Source organism: Nannospalax galili, unplaced genomic scaffold (genome assembly GCF_000622305.1).
Source record: "Nannospalax galili isolate Female #2095 unplaced genomic scaffold, S.galili_v1.0 scaffold305, whole genome shotgun sequence".
Lineage (NCBI taxonomy): Eukaryota > Metazoa > Chordata > Mammalia > Rodentia > Spalacidae > Nannospalax > Nannospalax galili.
In genome coordinates, this window is record NW_008356258.1 from 3,402,213 (window position 1) to 3,414,801 (window position 12,589).

At 38.7% G+C, this 12,589-nt stretch overlaps 1 protein-coding gene across 1 annotated transcript; it reads right to left on the reverse strand.

The window, feature by feature from the left end:
* Window positions 1-4,116: 4,116 nt before the first annotated feature.
* On the reverse strand, window positions 4,117-5,779 carry Tigd4 (tigger transposable element derived 4). The gene has a single exon (XM_008854262.2). The coding sequence runs from the start codon at window positions 5,733-5,735 to the stop codon at window positions 4,200-4,202; it is 1,536 nt and encodes a 511-aa protein (XP_008852484.1). The 5' UTR covers window positions 5,736-5,779; the 3' UTR covers window positions 4,117-4,199.
* Between the last annotated feature and the right edge of the window lie 6,810 nt (window positions 5,780-12,589).

Here is a 12,589-nt window from a genome sequence, read left to right on the forward strand (position 1 = left end):
AAGTCAGATTTTTCTGGGTTTGAATAGCAGTCATTATTAGCTGCAGCTAAATATACTTATGTTTTCCATCAGTAAAATGGAGATGGTAAGAGCTGGAATTAGATTCTGAGATCATATGAGGTAACATGTGTACAAACGTCTGGAGATGGGTAGGCACATAATACGTTGTCAGTTACTTACAGTAACAGAAGAGCATAGCAATTCATGAGCACTTTACCTTTCAGCAAAGGGCATCCATTTTCCTATGCCTTTGTCTATATTTTGTACTATCATTCTTATCTAACAGAACAGGCCAAAAATAATAATAAAAATGGCGTAAGAAAAGGAAAAAGACATCCCTATATTGGATGGATAGCTTCCGTTGTCAACTGGATACACCAGGGAAGAGGGAACCTCAATTGGGGAAATTTCCTCTACTGCATTGGCCTGTGGGCATATGTGGGAGACATTTTCTTGATTGCTGAGTAATGTGGGAAGACCCAGCCCAAAGTGGGTGGTGCCACCCTGGGCAGGTGGTCCTGGGTTGTAAGAAAGCAGGGTGAGCACGGGCCAGAGGAGCAAACCAGTAAGCCAAGCAGCCTTTCCCCAGGGTCCCTGCTTCAGTTTCTGTTTCCAGGTTCCTGCTTAATTTCCTGTCCTGGCTTTAGTTGATGAAGGATCATACTGTAAACTGAAATAAGCCCTTTTCTCCCCAAGGTGGTTTTGGTCAGTGTTTTACCACAGCAATAAAGAGCTAACCAAAACAGTCCCACTGTTTTGTTCTTTGACTTTAAGTAATTTAAAAAGTTTCATACTTTCATTAACCATTAGTATAGACTCAAGTTTTCTTCTTGAGTTATCATATTTTTCAAAAAATCTTCTCTATTACACAATTATTAAGACGGCTATCTATATTTTCCCCCAATATCGGCATGTTTGTTTGCTTGATTTTTTTTCCTTCAAGAGTTTAATCCTGGGGCATGTGTAAAGTGCTTAACTGCAAGCATGAGGACTTGAGTTTGAGCCCTAGAACCCATGAAAAAAAGTATGTGTCATGGAACATGCTCATGATCCCAGTGCTGGGGGCAGAGAGAGGCAGATTCCTGAGGCTCTCTGGCCAGCCAGTCAGGCCTAATCAACTAGTTCCAGGCCAATGAGAAACTTTTTCCTGAAAAAACAAGGTGAATGGTATCTGAGCATCTGAGCATCTGAGGACTGATAACCAAGGCTATTCTCTGGCCTCTACAGACATTTGCACACATGTGCACCCATGGGAACACACACATACCTACCCACCCACACTGGAGTTTAATTCTTTGTGGACTCATTCTAGTGTAGCTTTTCTTGTATGGAAAAAGCTAGAACAGTCACATATTTGAAAGGAAAAACAACAGGCAGCAAAAAAGGGGACAAGGAAGGCGAGCACCCAGCAGGCAAATTCAGGATTCCCTTCCCAGTGAACTCTGAATTCTCAAATCCTCTAACAACCTTTACAGGACACCATTAACCATTGCCCATTCTTTCAAGTATCTGGTCTTTGTGAAAAGAAAAGAGAGGAAAGAGTCAAAATAGAGTGAAAAGGAAATAAAAACATTTATTTGAAGATAGGAAATATATCTCTATCAAGGTGTATGTTTCATAAACTTTAATGTCCTTGCTAATAACTGAATCTGATCAACATTTTTCTGAAATAGGCATGCCCCTTTAGATTTTAACAAGCTGAAAACTAAATTTCTAAAAATGTTTGTTTTCCTATTTATTGCATAGAAGATTGTCAACAAAGTTGTCATTGTTCCAGAGGCACAGTACAATGGCAGAGTGTGTGCTTAGCATGTAGAAAGCCTTGAGTTAAATCTTTAACACCAAGGAAAAAAGTCATTGATTGATATACAACAGTATAATATTTAGGCACATTTGGAAGCAGGCACATGGAAGCACCTTTTCAGCTGTCCCGTATAGGTGGGACATGTGGAGAGTTTACTACATATACATTTACATGGAAAATTTTCATTCATCCTCAATATAAGTACAAAAGTAATATCAATCTCATTATATGGAGAAAAAGATTCAGACAAATGAGAAAACAACTAGAGTTCATTTTAATTTAGTCCATTGAATCAAACCTTTTCTGATACTTGTGTACACAATAGCCCTAAACCTGGGCGGTCCTTTCTGAGCAATGGGGGTAGATCTCTAGCTGAGCTGACTTATGCTGTGCTGTGTGCTGAGTTTGGTTCAGGGAACTCTTTGCACTAGAGACCTCCACCCCTCAACCCAGATCACCACTGTACTGTGAGCCTGAAAACAGATGTGGTTCTGCCTAACTCTCTGCCTATCCTTGGGGAGCTGGAGCCCAATTAGACCAGGGAAATGTTTGGACTCCTTTCCTTCAAGGCCATTTACTTCCTTGCCTCCCCTTTCGAACAAATACAAGGAAAAGTAGGCTTGACACTAGAGCTCAGGTCTTAATGGGGAGTCAGGCATGCAATATGAAACCCACACACCTTGCTTGCTCACTGCCCTAACTGAAACTTGACCTTTCTGCAGCAAGCCAATGTGCCAAATTCAACATAAGATTTGTTCTTGGTAAAGAAGCAAAGTACTGTTGAAGCAGTAAGAAGTTATAAGGCAAGCACAATGAAAATAAAGTCACATTTATTTTATACCAGACAAATTGTAAATCTTTCCTCTTTGAGAAGACAAGTGGGGCTCTTAAAAAGAGCCCTTTAGGTCCATGAGTGAACCAAATTAAAATTTTATATCAAATTATGAAATGCTTTTAATTAAACAATCCATGTTTCATTCTAAAAGAAACTTCTAAAATGTTAATGCATTTTAAGTTTATTACTAAATCCCCAAAGCACAACAAATCAGCAATAGAAAATAAAAATGCTCTCTAAACATTTTCCTCTATGTGTACCATGTTTTGGCGATTAATAATTTATAATAAAAGATCAGTATGCTTTATATTTTATAAAATGTTTCAAAGGGGCATAAATTAGGTGTAATAAGTTAAATAAGCATACTATTTAAAACTGAAAGGTGGAAAACCCTGAAGCACTGGTGGTGATTAAATAATGTCCTATAGAATTATAAAACAATCTAGAGATAGAACTTCCACAACTTTAACAAATTGGAGAGGACACCTAAGTATCAAAACGTGCTGAAAAGGTAGCTTTGTTTTTCCTGAAAAATAAAATATAATAAAATCAAGAACAAAGGTAACTATAGATTAAAGCTTGAGCTGTTAAAATTAGAAACATAAGAGGACATTTTTCCTTTTTGGTAACTACACGTGTATCTTCACATTCAGTCAAGAGTTAATCCTACTAAGTAAAAGATAAATATGAGTTTAATAAATGTTTCAGCCAAGTATTTTTCTGCTAAACACAGAGTTACACATAGAGGAACCCAAATCTTCTTGTGATACATGACAAAACCCCTGATGGGCTAATAGTTTTTCATTTGACTTTATAAATAAATAGCTTGAAAGTACTAAGAGTTATCTTTTTCATTATCTTGGTGTATATACAGGCAAGTTAAAATGTATTTTCAGTATTTTAAAAAATTTTTATTAGGAAGAATAGCTAGTTATAAGAAAGAAATTTGAATTACTTTGATAGTTAAGAATTTAATTAGACTCATGCATAGGCCTATACCTATAATTCCAGCATTTGAGAGGCTGAGACAGGAGGATTGCCATGAGTTTGAGGCTACTCTGGGCTATGTAGTAAGACTCTGTCTCAAAAAAACCGCAAAAAAGAAAAGAAAAGGTCTAGTTAGAATACGTGTGTGTCTGTGTGTGTGTCTGTGTGTGTATGACTACAAAATTAAATATTTAAGCTATATTTTGTTTCTTAGAATAGGCAGATAAATAAACTAAACTATCTTAGAACATGATCTAAGTTAAAAAACAAGAGAGCAATCAGCAATTCCATGTGTCAATCAGCCTGCTGAAGAGTTAACATACAGACCACATTTTCAGTACAAAGCCTCTGAAACACAATTCTCCTCTCCCAAATGCTAAGTAGAATTCTGCATTTTTATGGACTTACTCATTATTTATTAGGAACTTTATTATTCAGACCAAGGGTTTTTGCAACTAAACCAAATACTAGTTTTTCTCTTTTCATGTTGAAGTGGCATCTTTTTTTACATACCTTACATAATAAAATACCCTGGGAAAAGTTACTACTATTCAGATGGTGTACCGTAAATAACTATTTAGTGGATAAGGAGTTAATAAAGTTTTCAAGGTCTGCTAAAGAATTATGGAGCTCATCATTTAGATCTTGACCTCTAAGAAATTTTTTAAGAGTAACTAAAGCCATGGTTGCTTCACTTTTTGATGGTAAAGGAAGGTCCACTTCTAGAGCTCCACTGTCCTCCTCTTCATCAGAAGTATAAAATCCAGTTTCATCTGGCTTACCTTCTTCAGTCTGCTCCAAGTCATCGTTCGGTGCAGCTTCACAAGTCTGTAAGTCATCGTCCAGGGCTGCATACTCCTCTATGGACAAGCCTTCAGGGAACTCCATTCCTGCCCCAGGAGCACGGCCAACCAAGTCAGGAGCAGCAGCTCTCTCTGCATCTGTAGTGTCGTTTTCTCCCGTTGGAGACTTGAATCCTGCTTCTTCAAAGCTTTTAACAATAGTCTCTGGAGTTACAGCCCTCCAACAGAGATGCAATGTGTCAACCGCATCCAGAAGTGAAAAGGTAAATTCTTTGCTGTTTTCAACAGAACTTAAAAATTTCTTGATAAGACATTGCCGATACTTGATTTTAAGGCTTTTAATAACACCTTGTTTCATGGCTACACATCTGGAAGATAAACATGATGGAAAGAAGGCTAACTCAATGGACTTGAGGTTCTTTACCTCTGGATGTGCAGGAAAAGAATCAACAAAGATCACCACTCTCCGTTGCTGGGCTTGAAATTTCTCATCAAGCTTCTGCATCCACTGTTCAAATATAGCTGAGGTCATCCATGCCATTCTATGGGCTTCATAATGCACAGGCAGTGATTTTATACCTCTGAAACAATGCGGAGTTTGGTTTTTCCCAATGACAAGCAAAGGAAGTTTCTCCGAGCCGTCCATGTTTGTACCAACTGCCAGAGTTATCCTGTCTTTGTACAACTTTCCAACTGAACATGTTTCTCCTTTAAATGCAAATGTATTCGTAGGTAACATTCGATAAAGCAGTCCAGTTTCTTTTATATTAAAAACATTTTTAGGTTGATAATCATTTAAATAATAAGGAAGCACATTTTGGTACCAGACAGTTGAAGGGTCTATGGATACACCTGTAGTTTCGACAGGCTGTGCTCTGAACACTAAACCATACCTGGACTTAAAACGATCCAGCCAACCATTACTGCACTTAAAATCATTATGTCCCAGTTTCTGGGCAAAATCATTAGCTTTCAGACGCAACATAGGACCATTAACTGGAACATTTAGGCACTGTGCAATACGATACCACCTCATTAATGCCTCTTCTAGATCAGTATAAAAAGCTGTCCTCAGTCTTTTTCTCTTTGGATCAAATCTTAGAGATTCAAAGGCTTCGAGAACTCTGTCTTTATTCTTCATGATGGAAGACAGTGAGTTTTTCTTTATTCCATATTCGGCTGCGATCTCTGCTTTTTTCTTGCCGCTTTCCACAGCATTTATGATGTCAACCTTTTCCTCAATGGACAGACTTTTCTTTTTCTTCACTGTTACAGGCTGAGTCGACGAATCCACAGCTTCTGCCATGTCAGCAACTGCCTTCAGCTCTCGCCTTGGCCTCTGGCGTTGGAGTCTTTAATCCCACTTGTTTGTCAATAGGATACACACCGCTGCTTTCTACCTCATTTCATAGATTATAAGTTGGTGAATATCAATAGTCTTATTCTTTAGGAAATTGACAACTACATACAGCTTTTCAAAGAATCTGAAGAAAATCCTATATGCAATTAGAAGGTTTTAGAAGAGGAACTTCCATCCTAGGACATTGTCTAGCTCAGTTTATAGTTCTTCAGCGTTCCAGAAGTCAAGCTAAAATAGAAATCTCATTATGTCAAAACTTGTCCAGTCCTGCTGATATATTTTTGGAACTGCAATCTTTTAAGATGATCCATTTGATCCATGCACGCATTCAACCTTTTACGAATTCGCCACAGAAGGCTGAAAAGATAAGAACTAAAAAACATTCACAATGTCAGGCAAAAGTTTACTCATTAAGTTCTAAGTCTCTTCAAGGGTAGAAGAAAACGGCAGAGTCCCTCTGTGGCTTTCCAGTATTCTGTCTTGAAAATTTTTTTTTAAAAAGACAACAATTTTCGCAACTGGAGAGCAAGAAAATACCAACTATTATGTTCTTAAGTAACAATGAAAAGAATGGGAAGATGTCTCTGAAAATGCAATAACCAAAGCTTCCAGGATGAATACTTACCTCCTAAAGCTGCGCCATTAAAAGCTGTCCATCTCTGCCGTCTATTCAAATTCTCATTTGCCTTTGAATGCTTTATAATATATACTTCTAAAATAAATCAAACAAATTTAATCTGTTTTGAAAATGTGGGCTTGCCAAAATTAAAGCACTATAAATGATGCTGGATAGATCCTTGGTGGCTATTTTCTACATGAGGTCATAGACTGCACCCTCTAACTCTAACAGAAAAAAATACACAGACAGTAGTCACGAGGCTCAATTTTTAATAGCACATGGGAGACAGTTTCCTTCAGAGGAGTCTGGAGAGCAGGCTTTATTGAAAATATTCACATTAAGTGATTGATAACCCTATCAAAAGATCTAAATCTCATTCTACCTAAAAGCTTAAAAACTCGGTAACTTTTATATCAACTTGACACATTACCCAAATATACACAGGCCAGAAATACTTGAGAATGTGCCCAGTAATAAACACATTATTAAGAATGTAATAACACATTATTAAGAAAATACAGTGTGGGAAGAAACTAGACTAAAAGACTAAAATGACCACAGGTATTACTCACTCAGGCCCTCTACTGCCTGTGCGTGAATAAGGGACTTACCATAGCATAGAGACATGGGAGTTGGTAGAGGATAAATCTGAACTGAGAAGTGACTGCCATTTAGTACTTATGTGATCTGGAGTCATTATTTAACAACTCAAGCCTCAGCTCCTTTATCTATAAAAGGGAGGTAACTATAGGACTGACCTCACAGAGTTGCTGCACATTCAGTAAGATTCAGTGAGATCCAGTAAGAGGCACTTAGCATAGCAGTTACACACATACACATCCACCTTTGCATGGGTTCAATGAGACTCAGTAAGAGGCACATAGCATAGCATAGCATTTAACAGGCATACACACCCAGCCTTGCATATAGTCTAGGCTGGCCTTGAACTTGCCAACCTCCTACTTCAGCCTCCTAAGTCCTAGAATTACAAGTGTGCAACTCACCAGGCCCAGCAGTACTTAATATTTTAAGAAAGAACCCAACAAATGTGGGCTGATGATTTTATTATTGCTCTCTTCTCTCTCTTGAGTCCTACCTTAAACATATACTGGAAGCAGTCTCTCTCTCTCTCCTCTCTCTCTATGTACATGTGTGCAGGTGCAGGCACTTACTAATAAGCATGTGAAGGCCAGAGGAGGATGTCTGGTGTCACTTTCTATGCCTTTCTGATGTCTTCCCTTGAAACAAGGTCTCTTACTGAACCTGGTGCTCACCGTTTTTTCAGCTAGGCTGGCCTCCAGCAAAGCCCAACTGACCTACTATCTCTGCACCCTACTCCCAGCACTGGGGTTACAGATGTATAAGGCCACACTTGGCTTTTTAGGTTGGGTGCTGGGGACCTGAACTCAGTTCCTCATGCTTGAACAGCAAGCTTTCTTACCCACTGAACCATCTCCCTTGCTCAACAGCACTCTTCCTAAGCAGCAGTACAGTGAGAACAGCCACAGGGCCCCAGACAGGCTCATGTCTACCTTCCCAGTCATCAGCTTTCTTGCCAGGATCTATCCGTTCTGGGCATGCTGGAGTCAAGATAAAAAGCTAATGTGGCCAGTGGTTATTACTGTGGGGGCACTCCATTCCTCCTTCTGTGCTCCCAAGCTTCCCAGATGACGCCCTGCATCTTTCTCTTAGGCCGGTCTTGAACCTGTAATCTTCCTACCCAGCTCCTGAATTGCTGTGATTATAGGTATACCCAGCTTGCACAAACCTTCTTGTCAAAATTCTTCTGCTCCTGTTATCTAACTCAAAGGAGTGATTTTTAATCACAGGAATTACAACCCATAGTTTTTCCTAAATTGTTGTTACAAAACTGTCTTTACTAATAGTAATAGTAATAGTAATATTGGAGCCTTGGTTTCCAAATTGCTTTGCTATTTAAAATTCAAATAACTAAGGACGAAAGTAAAACTGGGTTTTAGTGGTTACACAGTTAATGTGATTTGGGTGCAGTTCAGAATCTAGGTTTTATAATGTCAAGTTTACATTCTATTCATTATATTACAACATCCTTGAATTACACTGGCAGGGCCTTCTAGGATCACAATTACATGTTCTATGTTCTCAGCACTAAGCCAAGTCAGCATTTCTAATACCTACCCAGAGCTTACAACAACAACAAATTTTAGAGGCACTATCAGGCTTCTGTAGAACAGACTGTTATGGATGCTGTGGACATCCATAACATCTCTACCTGACTTAGGAAGAGCTAGGCTTTCTAAGTAAATAGGATTTGACCATTTGATTTAGCCCCTTCACCCCTAAAATCCTTACTCATTTATATGGGAATTGCCCATATATTCTCCTATCAATCTCTCTCTCTCTCTCTCTCTCTCTCTCTCTCTCTTTCTGTTAAAATAAGACGTGTTTATGTGGGCATGTACCTGTATACCTGTGTTACATATACAGCCGGGTATGGTGGCACTTGTCTTTAATCCCAGCACTCTCAGGCAGGACTCTGTGAGTTTGAGGTCAACCTGATCTACAAAGTGAGTTCCAGGTCAGCCAGTGCTGCATAGTGAGACCCTGCCTCAAAAAAAAAAAAAAAATCTTGCTCTTATTAGGATGATATCAACATGCGGAAACTGAAATGGCCAAAACAAGCTCTTCAAGAAAAAAACAATCAAAATTATTTTCTGAGAAAAGGCATCTGCCATCTCTTCTCTCTCTCCCACTTCGTTTTGTCAGAAATAAACAGAATTGCAGAAAAAGAAACTTGAATTTCTTCTCTTTATTCATCCTAATCAAAGCAGTATGATATAGATCAAAAATCCCTAATTCTCAATTCTTAAATCCAGTGGATTTTAATGATTAGGAATATAAGGTCTATGCAAATATTCCAAATAAAAAGTTCAGAATCTGAAAATTCTTTTCCTCCTTGAATTAACAGTGTTATTTCTTCAACAACAAAAGGCAAAGCTACAATTATCCACAATAAAATATAATACATCCCTAAAACAATCACAGATGTGACACCAAATCATACCTACTAAACTTTTTCCTAAGAAAAGTCTAAGTACCAATACTGCCTTCATCACTAAAATGCATAGCCTCCAACCTCCCACAGTAGAGCAGCTGGCATGTTTTCACAAGGAGTCATGGCAGAACTATTTCTTACAAGTACTCATCCTCTTAACTAAGTTCATGATATATTCTCCCTTGAACACATGATATCAGAAAAATAGTATTCTTCAAATTGGAAAATATTTTCTCCATGTCAAGAGTAAAACTAAATAAGATTAGGTGAATCGCCTGAAGAAAACTTGCCACCTAAACTCCAAATAAAGAAAAAAATGGCCAAACTAGTAGCAATAAAGTCCTCTTTTGTAGTTTTTGGTTTTACCTACAAGAATGGCAGTATCTAATGCTTGCTAGGGTGGAGTCACACAGGTCATGAGGAGGCACACAAATCAGTATAAGGCTTACAGAAGGTAAATTAACAATATGAGAGAAAAATCTTAAAATGTGATTTATCTTTTTTTCTAGCAAAACTGAATCTACAATTCTATCCTGAAAGAATTAGAGGTATAAAAACAATTTCTTATAAATGCGTTCATTTTCTCTTGCTATGTAACAAATTATTATACACAAATGATTTAAAAACAATAGCCATTTATTGTTTCACACTTCTATAGGGCAGAAATCCAGTAAACTCAACTGGTCTTATGATTAGGGTCTCACAAAGCAGAATCAGGATGTCAAGCAGAGGCTGGGCTCTTATCTGGAGGCTCTGAGGAAGAAATGGTTTCCATGTTTCATGAGGTTATTTTCAGAATTTTGTCCCTTGATGTTGTAAGACTGAAGTCCCTGGTATTTGACAGCTGTTGGCAGGGTTCCCTCTCCAAGCCCAGAGCCCTCTGTCCTGTCCTTGTCTGTGATCTTCTTCATTTACAACAGAGAATGCCCCTCCTGTTCAATCTCTTTGACTTCCACTAGTCTACTACTTCCAAAAACTGCTTTTACGGAGCTCATGCGGCTGAGCTAGAGTCACCCAGATTACCTCCCTTTTTAATAACTCACAGTCAACTAATCAGTCACCTTAATTCCACCTGCAAAGATCCCCTTGCAGGCAACATAGCATAATTATGAAAGTATTATCCCTCCTGTACATGGGAAGGGAATGATGCAAAGTAGGACTCATTGCAGGTCAGCCCAGAATTCTGCAGGGCACACAATGCAGTATTCTTTGAGTTTTACATAATTATAGATAGAACCAGAAAAATATAAATACGCAACCCAGTGATAATTAAATTAATAAAGGATTATCTATATGTTGAAATACTACTGAACTACTGAAGGACATATTTTTTGAGACAGGATCTCATTCTGTAGTCCAGGATGGTAGCCCAAATCATAGCCTTAGCCTCCTTGAGAGTTGAGATTTCAGGCATAAGCCACCACATCTAGCTTGAAGGATAACATTTATTTAATGTTATGAAGAAAGCACTTTGAAAGCTGGTAAGGGAGAACATCAATCAATGGTCCAACCCCAACTTCAAGGTCTAATAACCACATCAATGACCAGCACGGCAAACAACATTGCTGCAGTAGTGGCAATTTTATCTTGGGAATAATCAGCAACTACCTAACTGGACTTAAAGTCCACTCAGTGGGAGGAAACTCATGTGTGGTACTGTAAATCTAGCCAAATACACATGGCTGGAGAAGTCATAGACCCTTAGAGAAAACCCCAAGGCTGTCACATTCCTAGACAAATGTAATTTCTTACTATGTGCAAAATATGGATCCTTATATTTACAGACAAGTATCCCAGGCACCACCCATCAAAGAAGGTTCTTTTTCAACAGAGATTATTACAGAGTTCCACAAATGGTCAGACACAGAGATTGTCTACGAATTTCCCAAGCCTAAGTGGCACATCTACAATGCAACCTCTAGACCTAAGGCTCATGGAACATAGAACAAGGGATGAAGAGAACACTAATGCATCTTTCAGTTTTCATCAATGAAACTCCCACATGCACCAGAGGACCAGGAACACAAAAGGTCACAGATGGCCAAAATGTAGAGAATAAGAGTCTACAGAGTATGGGTCCTTGGACAGGACTTCTATATTAAAATACACCCACCCAGGGCTCAGGGACCTTTGCAGAAGAGGGGGCTTTTGGAAAGATTTTAAGACCCAGGGAGGAGGTGCATGATCATATGGAAATAGAGTCCTACAGGTTCCTGGGACCCTGCTCACATTGCTACAGCAATAGTGTCAGCATGCACATGGCCCATGCAAACTCAAGCAGACAAAACCCCAGCAGAGAACCATGGAAATGAACAGCAGACCCCAGTCTTAGTCGAAGAATTATTGGCAGCTGATTACTGCTGGGTGAGGAAGAGTTGATATTCTTAAAGGGAGAGACTCTAGATAGGCTGACTAGACCTCAGTGGATGAACTTGTACTAACTTGATATGATAGGCCTTAACACAAATGACAGAATGTATGAATTCCAGTGGGGGAGGTCTGGGAGGGGACCAATGGGGAAGGGGGTATAAAGATGATTAAGATTTCTGTATGGGGGGGTGGAGAGATAGCTCAACGGTTAAGAACACTGGTTGTTCTTGCAGACGACCCCGGTTCAAATCCCAGCACCCACATGGCAGCTCACAATTGTCCGTAACTCCAGTCCCAGGGGATCTGACAGCCTCTTCTGTCTTCCGCCGACATTGCATGACACAGGTGCACTTACCTACATGCAGGCAATACATGCATACACATAAAATAAAAATAAATAAAGATTTCTGTATGAAATACACAAAAATTCAATAAAAATTTCAAAAAAAATTCTAAGATATAATTAGAAAAAAATAAAATAGAAAACTCTATGTCAACAAATACTAAATATTACATGAGGGCAGAGGCCCACAGATGTTCCTATAATTCTCAGTGCCAGCAAACCATGGATTCCTAATAATAATTTGTTAAAAAATGAACACACACACATACACACACACACACACACACACACACATACACACACACACACACGAAAAAAGACACTAGTCAAAATATTCCTGCTAGGTAACCGAACTGTAATAAGTTCAGTTTCTCTCTCTCTTCCTTCTTCCTCCCTCCTCCTTTTTGAACAATTCTAATATATTTTCATCAGAT